General features: G+C 37.2%; 1 protein-coding gene across 2 annotated transcripts in view; it reads right to left on the bottom strand.

Annotated features, from left to right (window-relative positions):
• Window positions 1–17,928, bottom strand: part of RNGTT (RNA guanylyltransferase and 5'-phosphatase) — a 230,848-nt gene that overhangs the window by 193,874 nt on the left and 19,046 nt on the right. For both annotated transcript variants that reach the window (XM_070796090.1, XM_070796092.1), the window contains exons 3-6: window positions 15,952–16,055; window positions 15,774–15,862; window positions 3,437–3,512; window positions 1,891–2,131 (exon numbers count right to left, since the gene is read on the bottom strand). In XM_070796090.1, the coding sequence (XP_070652191.1) occupies window positions 1,891–2,131; window positions 3,437–3,512; window positions 15,774–15,862; window positions 15,952–16,055 (510 nt within the window). The remainder of the gene's footprint in view (window positions 1–1,890; window positions 2,132–3,436; window positions 3,513–15,773; window positions 15,863–15,951; window positions 16,056–17,928) is intronic.

The following is a 17,928-nucleotide window of genomic DNA, read 5'->3' as shown; positions in this document are numbered from 1 at the left end:
TCTGTTGTTCCATGTCCAGTTCTAACTGTTGCTTCCTGACCTGCATACAGGTTTCTCAAGAGGCAGGTCAGGTGGCCTGGTATGCCCATCTCTTTAAGAATTTTCCACAGTTTATTGTGATCCACACAGTCAAAGGCTTTGGCATAGTCAATAAAGCAGAAACAGATGTTCTTTTGGAACTCTCTTGCTTTTTCAATGATCCAATGGATGTTAGCAATTTGATCTCTGGTTCCTCTGCTTTTTCTAAATCCAGCTTGAACATCTGGAATTTCATGGTTCACATATTGCTGAAGCCTGGCTTGGAGAATTTTGAGCGTTACTTTACTAGCGTGTGAGATGAGTGCAATTGTGCGGTAGTTTGAGCATTCTTTGGCAGTGCCCTTCTTTGGGATTGGAATGAAAACTGACCTTTTCCAGTAAACCGTTTAAACTTTTACACTTTTAAATACTAGATCATAATTCAAGAACACATTAAGTATATGCTTCTAATTAATGTTACTCTTAAAAAATTCAGTTGAATTCCCTCATAAAAATGATATAAGAGGGTAATCATCTATGCGTTATGCTAGTAGACTTTCTTTAGAATATGATACTTATTTTTCCAGATATGTGATTCAGTAATTTCAGATATATATAAATCCAGAAAATAAGTTAGAGTAAAAAAAAATGTTCTTTTTGAAATTAGTTTCATGTTTCAAAGCAATTTATACACTTGTTAGTGGTGGTAGAATGCTGAAGTTTGAAATATGTACATATTAACAAAATGTTTTCCAAACAAGAAACTTTAAGTCCCAAATAATTATATTTTATGATTTACATTTAAGGCATTTTCTTCCCTGCCTGTGAATCAACACCTACTAAGAAATGAGTTGTGAGGTATACTGCTTACTACTCAACAATGGTAGCCCACATACCTGAATGATTAACTTTATTAACAATTAATTACCACCACACTTTTCCTAACTTTCCCCTTTGGCCTACAACATATACTTCTGTATGTAGTCACAACCAGCATTTTTCTTCTCAATATATCCCACTATCCCACCAAGAAAAGAAGGTAACACCTAATGTTTTTTGTTAGGCCTTGTATTTCTAGAAGATTAATAGGAATTGCTTACTGAAGAAATAAGAGTCTTCTGAATTCAACTTTACAGAAAAATATGAAAGTGCCACCCATGGAAAGGAGAATTTATGTATAAAGTTATTTTAAATATGAGACAAGTTTGTAAAGCACTAGTAAAAATATTCATTTTACATTTAGTTGGAATCTCACATCTTTTGCAAAGAAACAATAAATTCTCAATCTAACATCTAACAGTTCTTTGGTTTACCTAAGAAATAAAAATGGGATAAATTTATATAACTGAAAATTTTTTGTAGAAAAGGCCATGATCCATGGCTATCAAGAATCTTTGGGAGGACAGGAAACTCTCCTCAATGCTTTGTGGTGACCTAAATGGGAAGGGAATCTAAAGAGGGGATAACTGTATATGTATAACTGATTCACTTTGCTGAAGTGAGGAAAGTTCACTTTCCTTTGCTGAAAAGTTCACCTCCTTTGCTGAAGGAGGAAACGAATACAACATTATGAAGCAACTATACTCCAATAAAAATTAATTAAAAAAAAAGTCTTTGGGGGACTTTCCTGGTGGTCCAGTAGTTAAGACTCCACACTCTCACTGCCAAGGGTCTAGGTTCAATCGTCAGTTGGGGAACTAAGACCCCACAAGCCACGTGGTGCAGTCAAAAAAAAGAGTCTTTGGAAATAACAGGTATAGAGAAACCTTACAAATCCAGCAAAACAAACATAGTCAACATTCTATTTGCATAAATCTCAATAAGCCTGTAGAGGAAAAAGGTAAAGACTATAATAATAGCTTTAAACATTACCAATTTTAAACGTTCTTTTCTCCTTTTACCAAAGGAGGCGCTTGACCCAGGTTCTGATTCCTTTTTTCCATCCTCGTCCTCATCTTCATCTTCATCATCCTCAAAACACCAATCTGGCAATAGAGGTGGGGGTGGTGCTTCCTCTATATCACCATAGCGACGAAAAAGTTCTTTCAAGTAATCACCCTTATAAATTCCTGGTGGTCTGGCTTGAGCAAAAGTAGCAACTGCTGCTTCAATACTATGGAAAATAAACACCATGCAATTTCCTCACTACTCTCCATTTATGCAGATTTATCAAAATTCTCTTATTATATTTAAGGCTATTATAACAAAGTATAATAGAGGTTTCATAAAATAGATACATCACAATCCCTACTCTCAAGGCATTCAATCTACTAAGACAAATCATTTTGAAACAGTTTTAACACAAGGTACATGGTATTTCCTAAACTCTAAAGGTAAACTGCAATGAGTGTAATGAGGAGACCCGGGTGGAGTCTGTAAAGAATTTAAGTAAACCCTTAAAGGTTGAGGTCTGATTGTAACAGAAAACACCAGTCAAGGAAAAGCAACATGAAGATAAAGTAAAAGCATGCTGGTTTTTCAGGAACTTTCAACAGACCCAAGCGTTAAGAGCAGAGGTCACCAGAGGGAGGCTAAGCATAGGCTGAGTCTGACATAGCAGTCGACATAGTGTAGAGTTACCTTTTAGAGCATCTGAAAGGGCAGAAAGGCAGAGGCAGAATGTATGCAGTAGAGAACCACAGAGGATAAGTGAACAGGGAAACATATAATCACATGTCTACTTCAGGTGATTATATTCAGAGAAGGACTTACTGCATGAAAGGCTTTGTAAACAAAAGACCTTTAAAGTATATGAGGAAATTCAGAAATATCTCATTCTCTAATCTCTCAGAATCTAAAAAGACACTTTACAAGTTAACAGGTGCTCATAAAGACCTGTTGATTGGCTTAAACAGAGTGACTCAGTCCCCCAAAATACCTTTATATTTAAGACTATTATACAAAGCACAACAGAAGTTTTATAAAATGGAGACACCACAGTCCCTACTCTCAAGGCATTCAATCTACTAAGAGACAAACCATTCTGAAACGGTTTTAACATAAGGTGCGTGGTATTTATGGTATTTAAGCTTTTTCTAATACTCAGCAGCTATTTTTTTTTAAAGGTACTTAAAAATGAAATGAAAAACAACAGTAGTAACCTCCAAGGTGAAAACATACACAAAATATTGGGAGGACTTATCTCTGATAATTCTGAAAGATGTGAAAAAAAATCTGGGAAAGAAAATGTATAGTATTTAGGATCCATAAGCACTCAACATGCTACTTGGTAGAAAACATCAGTAATGAATGGTATTCTAAAGATTAACCAAATCTAAAATAAAAACCACTGAAATCATGTTAATCATTACTTCACCAAAAACCTAGAAATATAAAATGCTAAAACTGAAAAAAAATCAATAAAATTTTTTATCAATTACTAAATATATCTTCTTTCACTACAACAAGAAACAAATACCTCCAATCCATTTTCTCCACCAAGAAGGCACATATGAGGAAACCAGTGCGATTGAAACCATGGGTACAATGAACACCTAGAAAATAAAGCAGTTTTGATTTAAAATTACAAATCACTTCAGAGGCCACATTTCACTTCAAAATTCCAACCTGCAAACAAAACATTTCAATCATTTTATAAAATAACCACATTTTTAAAACTCAGCCCTCTCTTATAACTATTAAACCTGTCAGCTTAAATTGCTTGGAATTTAACTTATAGCACTAGCAAAAAGTGTAAATATACTGATTTATTAATTACAAATGTTTCTAAGGTCTAAAGTTTAATTTCAAAACTAAAAGATCCAAGCATTTTACATATGGAGATATTTCATCAAACACACAATTCTAAAAGACACACATACATACCCACACAGGACATTTGACTGGATATAGAAATTGATGAATATACAGTACAATAAAAATAATACTACTTTAAAGTTCTCTAGAAGCCAACTTTACATTAGCCTATAACGTTTCAAAATAGACTTTTAAAAGGAAAAACTGCTGAGAAAAAGAAATTTGTTTTTGTTAAGCTTTTTTTCAGAACATATTCCAGGTAAGTATGGTCCTATCTTTATAATATGCAAAGCTACAAATGAGCTTCATAACTTCCAAAAATGATTGCATTCTCAAATCATTTTAACTACTTTGAAAATGTAATAAAAAACGACTTGGTGTACATTACTAAATTATCACATTTTAGAAAATCCACTTCAATGGCAGTTCAACACAAAACAGAGAAGAAGCATCAATGAAGCCAAGAAAACTAGTAAGGAAATCATCCACTAATCTCTATGTGAGATTAGGGTTTGACTGACAAGGGTCCTGGTGATAGGAATAACACGGAGAGGCAGATGGAAGAAACATTTAAGGTAGAATCTGCAATCTGAGGGATCAATTACTGTCAACACTGATAGAAAAGATGTAGAAGGAGTCTTCGGTTCTGACTTGGATGACTAATTAGGCAGTGATACCACCCACCAAGTTATGAAATACAGGAGTTTATATCAGTTTACTGGGCAACACAATGAGTACAGCTGGATGTGCAGAGTCAACACAGTGAGCACACTTGGACGTGCAGAGTTTAAGGTTCTTAATAGGAAGTCCCCTGGTGACCCAGAGGGATCCTAACCTTCCAGTGGTTAGGATTCGGCGCTTTCATTGCAGAGGCGTGGGTTCAATTCCTGGTCAGGGAACCATCCCTATGCCTGGTGGTGTGGCCAAAATACAAAAAAAAAAATGGGAGGGGGGCAGTGTTTTCTTATGAGACTCAAAAATATTTGGAAATAGGGTAAAGAGCTTCACAGAAAGGTCTAGCTGGAGTTGTGGATTCATGATCAGCATATAGTCAACTACAGAAGGTGTCTGTGGTGTGGATAAAAATCACTAAAAATGGGTAGAACAAGAAAACATAAATAAAGATGGAATGTGAGGAAAACTAACCTTTCAAGAATAAGTTGAGGGGGTGGGAAGGCATTTTAAAAAAGACTAAAAATGAACTTTCATGGGGGCCAAGAAAATAAAGAGAACATGAACATAGGGTCATGTTTACCAGGGAAAGAGGAAGTCCCAAGCACTGTGTAAATGTCACATGAAGATAAGAACTGAAAGTCGCTATTTGTTTAGAGGGAGGACTCCAGGTTGCAATGAGGTGAATAGGAATGGACGGATTTGAGTATCAATCTTTTGGAAAGTGTGCTGGGAAGGGGAAAGGGACATATAAAAGAGCAAGAAAAGGTTTTTTGGGGGCAGGGTAATATTTTAATATAAGAGGTTTAATACGTTTATAGGCTGAGAAAGATCTGGTTAATTCACAGAGGTTGAAAGTAATAGAGAACAATGATGTAACTGAAATGAAGTTTCCTAAGAGATTTAAAAAAATAATAATAAAGAGATCAGCCTTGAACAAAAAAAGACACTCCTTAGAAATAAGCTGCTATAATCATGAAACTCTATAAAGTCATCATCTCCAGTACTCTGTAAGAAAAGATGCCTCAAAAATTATGCAAAGATGTCAGTTTATGTAAACAGACTTTTTTATTCAACATGTATCAACACAATATGTAAATTTCCTTTCTACTTTATATTTGAGACCAATTTAAGCAACAAATACTCTAATTTTTGGAGAAGGAAATAGCAACTCACTCCAGTATTCTTGCCTGGGAAATCCCAACAGAGGAGCCTGGCAGGCTACAGTCCACTGAGTCTCGAAGAGTCAGACATGCCTTAGAGACTAAATAACAACACTCTAACTTTAGATATGTTTCTCATCTACACCACTACTGTTTTTGCATCTCTTTAGAGCAAATATTTTTACAAATAACATATGTACGAATAATTGCAATCAAGTGATTAAGTCATGTGATGATACACAATTTAAGTACCAGTGCTCTTTTAATATTCTTTGTTAAATAAGTACATAAAGTTTTACTTTATTGTTATACTTCAAAGTATTAATAAATGACTAGATTGTTAAAGTAAGAAAAGCGTGAAGTAAGAAACATAAAAACCTTCAACAAAACAAATCTCTATAGAAAAATATGGAAGATTATGTACCTGATTTTTTTTTTTAATTTCATTAAATAGGTATACTACAAGCCTAACCTCATTTATCTTCAATGTTTAGGAGTTGGGGAGGGGAAGCATTTTTTTTTTTTTTTTTTTTTTTTTTCAGTTTTCCTCTGTTCATTATGAGAATGGGTCCATCTAGTGGCAAGCAGAGCACAGTTTGTAAGTAAAGATTAGCTCTTGATTAACTATTTCAAGTCACTTCTTATTCAAATTTGTTATCATTTTCTATTCTAAGCTAACATAAGGAAATAAATTTATACAGAATCTCAAAAAGTAACATTAATCTATATATTAAGGAAAAATGATAGTCCTTTAAAATCTCAAATTAAGAAAGGAAAACAATCTCCCCAACAAAAAAAGAGAACTGGGCTTTAACTATAAAAATATACATACTGAAATGACTGTAAGTATAAATTAGGAAGAGGTGACTTACACAGGGCTGGTGGCAACATGGCTTTCTAAATACTGCCTCATCTCAATATACACAACTTCCTTTTTATCTCACTAATCAGATAAACTTATTTTTAGTATCAAAAACGTTACCTGATGAGTCTAAATAAATGATTCTCGACTGGGGGTGATTTTACCCACCCCCCTCCCCAGAGGACATCTGGCAATGTCAGGAGACTTTTTGTTGTTTTTTTGGCTATGCTGGGTCTTCGTTGCTATGCCAACTTCTCTCTAGCTGTGACAGGGGCTACTCTCTAGTGGCAGTGCTCAGGCTTCTCACGGCAGTGGCTTCTCCTGCTGTGGAACGTGGGCATACAAGCCTCAGTAGTTGCAGCATGGGGGCTCAGCAGTTGCAGCTCCCTGGCTTTAGAGCACAGGCTCAATAGCTGTGGCACACGAGCTTAGTCGTTAGGTGGTATGTGGGATCTTTCCGGAACAGGGATCAAATCTGTGTCTCCTGCACTGTCAGGCAGATTCTTCACCACTAAGCCATCAGGAAAGTCCCAGAAGACAATTTTAATTGTCACAACTGGTGGGGTGGCATAACACCTCATGGGTAGAGGCCAGAAATGCTGTTAAACATCCTACAGTGCACAGAAGAGTCCCCCAAAATAAAGAATTACCCTATTTAAAATGTCAATAGTGTTTAGGTTGAGATTCCTCTGGTCTAAATGAGCCAAAAATAATAATAAGAAGAAGAACAGCAAGAGGAAACTATTATTAAGAACTTATTACACGTCAAGTAATCTTAAAAAAATTTTATATAATCAAAAGAAAAAATTTTTTAACAAAATTCACATGCACTACTCATAAAAATATATATTCGAAAATCTGACCTATGTATTTATAACTAGAAACACCTAAAATAATTAGAGGCATTAGTTAAGTTACATATCTTTTAGTCTACCATTTACAAAGAAATCAGTCATTTCTCTTTTAACAAAAACCAGACTTCTCTATTTCTACAGCCCACAAAATTATTATCCTCAATTTTCAGCACAAGCAAACAAATGCACCATAGCTCCATACATAATCTCTTATTTGTCATTATAATTTTTAAAAAAGCTCTTAAAAATTAAGATTTGGGGTAGATCATTTGGGGACAAAACCTGACCTGAGCTGATGTGACGTTATTTATAGTCTATTTTTCTCACTTAGTGTGAATGAATATTCATGTATTTAACTGCAGAAATGTTCATGTGTTTAATTATGGAATGCTCTCTATACCTAGATTATTTCTAAATACTACTTTCCACTTAAAGGAACCAGGTTCCTTAAAGGAATAACCAATTCCATGTCTGGAAAACACGTTATACCAGAAAACAACGAAACTGTCAAAGACTGATGGGGTGCTATCAAAAAGATACAGAAATCAACTTGAAGGGGCTCCCACTGGCCTAGGATAAAGCAATTTGGGCATAAGAATAAATACTGACTATAAATAATTTAAATATATCAACTGCACAAAAATTCATGAGTTCAAACAGATACTCCAAAAAGAAATAATAATAAGATTAATCAGTCACCACCAGACATTGGTAAGATACCAATACATTATTCTGGAAATTGATAAATAAAACAATCAGAAATTTAACTTGCCTTTCCAGTACAAACTGCATTTCAGGATAATCAAATTGTTGAGAAGGAATAGTTCTTTGCTAAAGAGGAATTCCAGCTAATTCATGAAGAAATTAGCCAATCAGAAAAATCACTGTTTTGCAACTCCTAATGAAATATCAGAAGAAGGTAACAGTCATCAACAGATTAAAAAAAAAAAAATTAGGTAAAAGACAGATTAAAGAGTAACAGAGGAAATAACATGCCACCACCTGTCCCTACTTACTCATCTTTGTACCCCTAAAAGTGGGTCCACCAGACATTATGTGCTAACTGATGTAGGGTAAAAGGAAACATACGACACCAACTATGAAGTATTCTTGCTTAAAACATGTAATTATGCCTCCTGTTTTAACTACCAGTTTACAAGACAGACAGGGGACAAAGGAAAAAGTTAACTAATACTATGAGGAGGCACTCAGGTAAATCCAGATAATGGAACATTTTATAGGACAAAGACCTGATTTCTCCAACAAAGTGACAGCATTTAAAAGAGAGAGAATCAGAAAAAACAAAATGTAGTATTTGGATACTGCTGGATCCTGGTTTGAAAAATCTAACTTTAAAAGGGGATTGAGGAAATCTAAAAGTGGACTAAGCATCAGATGACATTAAGGAATTTCTCATTATTCTGTTTGGTATAACTGCATGGTGGTTATAAAAAAACAAAAATTCTTCTCAGTTAGAGATGCATAATGAAACACTTTTAGTGAAATGACATGGTATCTATGGTTTGCTTTAAAACTCAGAAAAAAATTTGTTAGGAGAAGGAGAGGAAAAATGAAAAAAAAATCAGTAAAATGATAATTAGTGAAGCTGAACAATGGATACATAAGGTGTCATTTTACTATTCTCCCTACTTTTGGTATGATTGAAAATTTCCACTATAAAGATAAATTAGGGGGTACTGCCCCCAGGGATTATGAGATTATGAAGCTGTAGTTCTTGGGCTGGAGAAGGAAATGGCAACCCACTCCAGTGTTCTTGCCTGGAGAATCCCAGGGATGGCGGGCCCTGGTGGGCTTCAGTCTATGGAGTCGCACAGAGTCAGACACGACTGAAGCAACTTAGCAGCAGCAGTAGCAGCAGCAGTTCTTGGGCAGGTCTGTGGTAAAGACTCTGCCTGCCAAGGAAGGAGACACAAGTTTGATCCCTGGGTCAGGAAGATCCCCGGAGAAGAAAATGGCAACCCAGTCCAGTATTCTTGTCTGGGAAATTCCATGGAAAAGGAGCCTGGCAGGCTACAGTCCTCTGGGGTCGCAGAGGAGTTGGACAAGACTTAGCGATTAGAAAACATCTGAAGCTTCTATGTGTTTCAGAACTCTATATCTCCACTAACTCTACAGTATCATCCCACAACTAGGCTAACTGCATGTACTGACAGTCACATCAGTTAATTTAAAGATTTTTTTTTAATCAGACTAACTTTGAAAATAAATGTGTCTCACTTTTGCCATGCCATCAATGTCCCCTAGTGGTCACAGTATCCTTCAGCAAGAATGTGCAGAAGGCTGATAAAAACTGCATCTCAAAAACACAATTAAAACACTGTAAAAGCAGGCCAATATTTTCTGATCCTAAGAACACAGACTTGATTCTTTAATTCTTTTGTTTGAGAAGATGATATGAGAAACCATCTCTAAGACCAGTTTCTGTTACTGTCTTCTCAGTATTACTACAATAAATAATTGCCACCCCAACCTGTGCTCCAAACTGAGCAGACCCAAAGGAAAAGTTTCCACTTCAATCCAATGAACAGAATCACAGTCCAGTGATATAAAACAAGTAATATATAATAATGAATACTGTATTATATCACAGTTATAATTTTAAACCCATCAGTTCAGTTCAGTCGCTCAGTCGTGTCCAACTCTTTGCGACCCCCATGAATTGCAGCACACCAGGCCTCCCTGTCCATCACCAACTCCAGCAGTTCACTCAAACTCAGGTCCCTCGAGTCAGTGATGCCATCCAGCCATCTCATCCTCTGTCGTCCCCTTCTCCTCCTGCCCCCAACCCCTCCCAGCATCAGAGTCTTTTCCGATGAGTCAACTCTTCGCATGAGGTGGCCAAAGCATTGGAGTTTCAGCTTCACCATCAGTCCTTCCAATGAACACCCAGGACCAATCTCCTTGAGAATGGACTGGTTGGATCTCCTTGCAGTCCAAAGGACTCTCAAGAGTCTTCTCCAACACCACAATTCAAAGCATCAATTCTTCAGCGCTCAGCTTTTTTCACAGTCCACCTCTCACATCCATACATGACCACTGGAAAACCCATAAATGACGGACCTTTGTTGACAAAGTAATGTCTCTGCTTTTCAATATGCTATCTGCTGCTGCTGCTAAGTCACTTCAGCCGTGTCCGACTCTGCGACCCCATAGACGGCAGCCCACCAGGCTCCCCCATCCCTGGGATTCTCCAGGCAAGAACACTGGAGTGGGTTGCCATTTCCTTCTCCAATGCATGAAAGTGAAAAGTGAAAGGGAAGTCGCTCAGTCGTGTCTGACTCTTAGCGACCACATGGACTGCAGCCTACCAAGCTCCTCTGCCCATGGGATTTTCCAGGCAAGAGTACTGGAGTGGGGTGCCATTGCCTTCTCCGAATATGCTATCTAGGTTGGTCATAACTTTGCTTCCAAGGAGTAAGCGTCTTTTAATTTCATGGCTGCAGTCACCATCTGCAGTGATTTTGGAGCCCCAAAAAATAAAGTCTGACACTGTTTCCCCATCTATTTCCCATGAAGTGATGGGACCAGATGCCATGATCTTAGTTTTCTGAATGTTGAGCTTTAAGCCAGCTTTTTCACTCTCCTCTCACTTTCATCAAGAGGCTTTTGAGTTCCTCTTCACTTTCTGCCATAAGGGTGGTGTCATCTGCGTATCTAAGGTTATTGATATTTCTCCCGGCAATCTTGATTCCAGCTTGTGCTTCTTCCAGCCCAGCGTTTCTCATGATGTACTCTGCATAGAAGTTAAAGAAGCAAGGTAACAATATACAGCCTTGACGTACTCCTTTTCCTATTTGGAACCAGTCTGTTGTTCCATGTAAGGTTCTAACTGCTGCCTCCTGATCTGCAAATAGGTTTCTCAAGAGGCAGGTCAGGTGGTCTGATATTCCCATCTCCTTAAGAATTTTCCAGTTTATTATGATCCACACAGTCAAAGGCTTTGGCATAGTCAATAAAGCAGAAATAGATATTTTTCTGGAACTCTCTTCCTTTTTCCATGATCCAGTGGATGTTGGCAATTTGATCTCTGGTTCCTCTGCCTTTTCTAAAACCAGCTTGAACATCTGGAAGTTCACGGTTCACATATTGCTGAAACCTGGCTTGGAGAATTTTGAGCATTACTTTACTAGCGTGTGAGATGAGTGCAATTGTGCGGCAGTTTGAGCATTCTTTGGCATTGCCTTTCTTTGGGATTGGAATGAAAACTGACCTTTTCCAGTCCTGTGGCCACTGCTGAGTTTTCCAAATTTGCTGGCATATTGAGTGCAGCACTTTCACAGCATCATCTTTCAGGATTTGAAATAGCTCAACTGGAATTCCATCACCTCCACTAGCTTTGTTCATAGTGATGCTTTCTAAGGCCCACTTGACTTCACATTCCAGGATGTCTGGCTCTAGGTGAGTGATCACACCATCATGATTATCTGGGTTGTGAAGCTCTTTTTTGTACAGTTCTTCTGTGTATTCTTGCCACCTCTTCTTAATATCTTCTGCTTCTGTTAGATCCATACCATTTCTGTCCGTTATTGAGCCCATCTTTGCATTAAATATTCCCTTGGTATTTCTAATTTTCTTGAAGAGATCTCTAGTCTTTCCCATTCTGTTGTTTTCCTCTATTTCTTTGCATTGATCGCTGAGGAAGTATTTCTTATCTCTCCTTCTATTCTTTGGAACTCTCCATTCAGATGCTTATATCTTTCCTTTTCTCCTTTGCTTTTCGCTTCTCTTCTTTTCACAGCTATTTGTAAGGCCTCCCCAGACAGCCATTTTGCTTTTTTACATTTCTTTTCCATGGGGATGGTCTTGATCCCTGTCTCCTATACAATGTCACAAACCTCCGTCCATAGTTCATCAGGCACTCTATCAGATCTAATCCCTTAAATATATTTCTCACTTACACTGTATAATCATAAGGAATTTGATTTAGGTCATACCTGAATGGTCTAGTGGTTTTCCCTACTTTCTTCAATTTCAGTCTGAATTTGGCAATAAGGAGTTCATGATCTGAGCCACAGTCAGCTCCCGGTCTTGTTTTTGCTGACTGTATACAGCTTCTCCATCTTTGGCTGCAAAGAACATAATCAATCTGATTCTGGTGTTGACCATCTGGTGATGTCCACGTGTAGAGTCTTCTCTTGTGTTGTTGGAAGAGGGTGTTTGCTATGACCAGTGCATTCTCTTGGCAAAATTCTATTAGCCTTTGTCCTGCTTCATTCCGTACTCCAAGGACAAATTTGCCTGTTACTCCATGTGTTTCTTGACTTCCTACTTTTGCATTCCAGTCCCCTATAATGAAAAGGACATCTTTTTGGGGTGTTAGTTCTAAAAGGTCTTGTAGGTCTTCATAGAACCATTCAACTTCAGCTTCTTCAGCATTACTGGTTGGGGCATAGACTTGGATTACTGTGATATTGAACGGTTTGCCTTAGAAACAAACAGAGATCATTCTGTCATCTTTGAGATTGCATCCAAGTACTGCATTTCAGACTCCTTTGTTAAAATACTCAATTTAGAAATTTTTCCCATCAGTTCTTCCAAGAATTATTGTTGTTTAGTCGCTAAGTCATGTCTGACTCTTTGCAACCCTATAGACTGCAGCACACCAGACTTCCCTGTCCTTCACTATCTCCCTGAGTTTGCTCAAACTCATATCCACTGAGTCAGTGATGCTATCCAACCATCTCAACCTCTGCTGTCCCCTTCTCCTCCTGCCCTCAGTCTTTCCCAGAATCAGGGTCTTTTCCAGTGAGTTGTCTCTTTGCATCAGGTGGCCAAAGTATTAGAGCTTCAGCATCAACATCAGCCCTTCCAATGAATATTCAGAGTTGATTTCCTTTTGGATTGACTGGTTTGATCTCCTTGAAGTCCAAAGGACTCTCAAGAGTCTTCTCCAGCACCACAGTTCAAAAGCATCAATTCTTCAGTGCTCAGCTTTCTTTATAGTTCAACTCTCACATCCGTACATGACTAGTGGAAAAACCACAGCTTTGACTAGATGGACCTTTGTCAGCAAAGTGATGTCTCTGCTTTTCAGTACACTGTCTAGGTTTGTCATAGCTGTTCTTTCAAGGAGCAAACATCTTTTAACTTCAACACTGCAGTCACCATCTGCAGTGATTTTGGAGCCCAAGAAAATTAAGTCTGTCACTGTTTCCATGGTTTCCCCATCTATTTGCCATGAAGTGATGGGACTGGATGCTATGATCTTAATTTTTTGAAGTTGACTTTTAAGCCAGCTTTTTCACTCTCCTCTTTCCCTTTCATCAAGAGGTTCTTTAGTTCCTCTTCTTTTTCTGCCATTAGAGTAGTATCATCTGCATATCTCAGGTTGTTGATATTTCTCCCAGCAATCTTGATACCAGCTTGTGATTCATTTAGCCCAGCATTTTGAATGATGTACTCTGCATATAAGTTAAATAAGCAGGATGACAATACTTGACGTATTGTCAGTAGGATGACAGTCTTGACGTACTCCTTTCCCAATTTTGAACCAGTCCATTGTTCCATGTCCGGTTCTAACTGTTGCTTCTTGACGTGCATACAGGTTTCTCAGCAGGGAGTTAAGGTGGTCTGGTGTTCCCATCCCTTTAAGAATTTTCCACAGTTTGTTGTGATTCATACAGTTAAAGGCTTTAGCCTAGTCAATGAAGCAGAAATAGACTTTTCTGGAATTCCCTTGCTTTTCCTATGATCCAAAGGATGTTGGCAATTTGATCTCTGGTTCCTGTGCCTTTTCCAAATCCAACTTGTACATCTAGCTTGAAAGATTTTGAGCAGCATTACCTTGTTAGATGTAAAAAAGTATTACAACTGTACAGTAGTTTGAACATTCTTTGGCATTGCCTTTCTTTGGGATTGGAATGAAAACTGACCTTTTCTAATCCTGTGGCCATTGCCAAGTTTTCCAAATTTGCTGACGTACTGAACACAGCACTTTAACAGCATCATCTTTTAGGATTTTAAATGGTTCAGCTGGAATTCCATCACCTTCATTAGCTAGTTCGTAGTAATGCTTCCTAAGGCCCCTCCAAGAGTACAACTGGTCAATTTATCAATTTGAGAGTATTAATGTTTCTGAAATCATGACACCTGATTCCAGACATTAAGTCTTCTTGAATTCTTCAAGTACATTTAGCATTTACCCCTATAATAGCTTATCTCAAATGAAAAGAGCTTTTAATTGTTCAAATAAATGTTCAATATATTGTTCAATGCTATTTTAGGCTGTGAATCTTCTAGCTGTATCCTAAATATATGCATACCTGTTACATATATTCATGTGAATGTGTAAACATAAACACATATACATACCGTAATACTATGTCATGTAGTCCCATACTATTGTTCTTCTATTAGATAAACTGCATACTGTATAATATAAATGATCGGCTTCCATCAGATATGCTGTTTCCAGGGATTTTTTTTATTACAAAGGAAGATGTGATAAAATTTCTTTCACATAAATCTTTATGTGCATCTATGACTACTTCCTTTAAATAAATTCTTAGATGTGGCCTTGATGAGTCAAAGTATATGAACACTTTTTAGGATCAATAGAAATCACCAAAATGGCCCTCCAGAGAGGCTATATCAATTAACACCTTAATTAACAATGTATCAGTACATCCATTTTATCCAATCCTTGACATTATGATTTTTTTATATCTTTGCAAATTTGACTGCGGAAGGTAACAACATACATTTTAATTTGTATTTCTTATTAACAAGGGAGAATGAAACTTTTTTCATGTTTCTTGGCTATCTGTATTGCATTTTCATTGTTTTCCATATTTTTCTATGGATGAATGCCTCTTTGGCCTGAAGAATTATAGAATCCTTTCATAAGAATATCCATTTTTTTATCTTATCATATATGCCTCAACTATTGCTCTCAACTTGTCAAATGGCATTTTGCTCTGTTTTGGTTATTTTATAACACAGAAATTTTTTTCACTTTTACGTGGTCAATCTAGAAACCAGTGTTACACCTAATTAAGAGATTTGGACCTTGGTTCAGAAACATTACAAACTTGGCTTAAACAGTTATTAGACGTTTGAACAAGGAAAAACTACTTAATTTCTCTGAGACTCAGTTTTCCTATTTGTAAAATAGGGATACAGCCACATACCACAGGGACTTGTTATAAGGATTACAATCATTCATTCCTTCATTCATTCATTTACAGTTTCCCACCAAGTCTGCCAGGCAAATAACATCCTCGTCACTACCATAATATTATCATGAATAGACAACATTTTAATTTTTAATAACAGTTCTCAATAGACTATTACTTTAATAAACACTTCTTGGTAATTCCTTTAAAAAGAAAAAAAAAAATTTCTGTATCAACCCATTTGGAAAAAGAGCATAGAAACCCAATCACAAAATAAGATATTCAACAGTGGCTAAAGTAAAGCCAAACATACCAATAAGTTCAGGTGGGTTTCTTTCATTAAACCGCTCACACAGACGAATAAATGTCTCAGTATTCTCCGTTGTAGGGCACTCGCCATGTCTAGAAATACAGAAACATTTTGTTTCTAAGTAGAGATGACAAATTTCAGCAAAGGTTTCAATATTAAAGACTCTTAATACGTGACTTACCCTTTACACTGAAGTTTTATATATTTGATTCCTTCTTTTTCTATGTCGTTTCTGTCATAGAATCTTGAAGTATTTGTCAGGTCTACCAACAAGCCCATTTTAACCTTAGGCAAAAGGAAAGAAAGATTTCCTAGTAACTGAATCTGTTCCAAAATAAGTTGACTGAATGGCAATATTCTGGGCCAGTTCATTCATCTACACTGAAGGAGAGTTTATGTTCATGCTGTCAACTTATTAACAATGAATGTATCACTTATCCAAGTCTTATTTGAGACACAGAACTTAGGCACTGAATGAAATAAATTAATCCCAAACAAATGATGAAACAAGAATATGAGCAAAAAAAAAAAAAAGAATATAAGCAAAACAGATTCCACTTCAACATTACAAATACAAATACAAATACAAATACTAAAAAGCAAATACTGATGTAGTTTTCTACGTCTGTCACTCCACCCATGATTTATTAGAAGTAGCTACAACAGGTGGAGAAGGCAATGGCACCCCACTCCAATACACTTGCCTGGAAAATCCCATGGATGGAGGAGCCTGGTAGGCTGCAATCCATGGGGTCGCCAAGAGTCGGGCACAACTGAGCAACTTCACTTTCACTTTTCACTTTCATGCATTGGAGAAGGAAATGGCAACCCACTCCAGTGTTCTTGCCTGGAGAATCCCAGGGACGGGGGAACCTGGTGGGCTGCCGTCTACGGGATCGCACAGAGTCGGACACAACTGAAGCAACTTAGCAGCAGCAGCAGCAGCTACAACAGGGACAGCATTTATCTGAAATACACCCAAACTCAAGCTCCAAAAGCACCCAAGAATTGATGCTTTTGAACTATGGTGTTGAAGAAGACTCCTGAGAGTCCCTTGGACTACAAGGAGATCCAACCAGTCCATCCTAAAGGAAATCAGTCCTGAGTATTCATTGGAAGGACTATTGCTGAAGCTGAAACTCCAATACTTCGGCCACCTGATGCAAAGAGCTGACTCATTTGAAAAGACCCTGATGCTGGGAAAGATTGAAGGCAGGAGGTTGGGGACGACAGAGGATAAGATGGTTGGACAGCATCACCGACTCAACGGACATGAGTTTGAGTAAATTTTGGGAGTTGGTGATGGACAGGGAGGCCTGGTGTGCTGCGGTCCATGGGGTCGAAAAAAGTTGGACACGACTGAGCGACTGAACTGAACTGAACAAGCTCCAGACACACATCAACTCAGCATTCCAGCACCAATCATCAAAGTGAGTACGCAGGGGAAGAGCATGTACAGTCAAAATGCCCTTGGGCTTCCCTGGTGGCTCCGCCGTAAAGAATCCACCTGCCAATGCAGAGACACCAGTTCGAACCCTGATCTGGGCAGTATTGTCAAATGAGTATTAAATTTTCTCAAGTTATACTGTATGGAAAATGTTATCAATATAGATATCCTAGAAATTATATGCAGTTTCTAATATTCTGGTATGTACTGAATTATGTTATTAGTCATAACGCTAGTTACTATCTCAAAGTGTTACATATCACAGCAAAGTAATCAAGTTACTTTGGACTGTCATCAGATTTTAAGCATGCCATTTTAAGCCTTTTTGTCATTATAGACAGCTCTGGTTTCTCTCTGATGCATTTTCAAAAATACCACCTCTTCAAGATTTACAGAAAGGACTTTCTAAGATTAAATTAAAATTAACTAGATAAACAAATTTTGTTATTAACAGTAAGCTGGTATCAGACTGGAATTTGTTTTTTTCTGTTAAGAGAACACAGTTTTCTTGGAATGCGTGTTTGAAAACAGACTATGTGAATTTCTTTGTTTTTAAGTGATTTATATATGTTTTTAAAATCTTTTGTTACTTTGGTAAAGTATATAAATATTACTTCACAATGATCTATGAAGATTGTGGCACCCACAGATAAAGTTCATTTTGATTCTATAAAAAATTAACCCCTCCTTGTCAGCCTTTTTCTATCCTGA

Source organism: Bos indicus, chromosome 9 (genome assembly GCF_029378745.1).
Source record: "Bos indicus isolate NIAB-ARS_2022 breed Sahiwal x Tharparkar chromosome 9, NIAB-ARS_B.indTharparkar_mat_pri_1.0, whole genome shotgun sequence".
Lineage (NCBI taxonomy): Eukaryota > Metazoa > Chordata > Mammalia > Artiodactyla > Bovidae > Bos > Bos indicus.
This window is presented reverse-complemented; position numbering and strand designations above follow the sequence as displayed.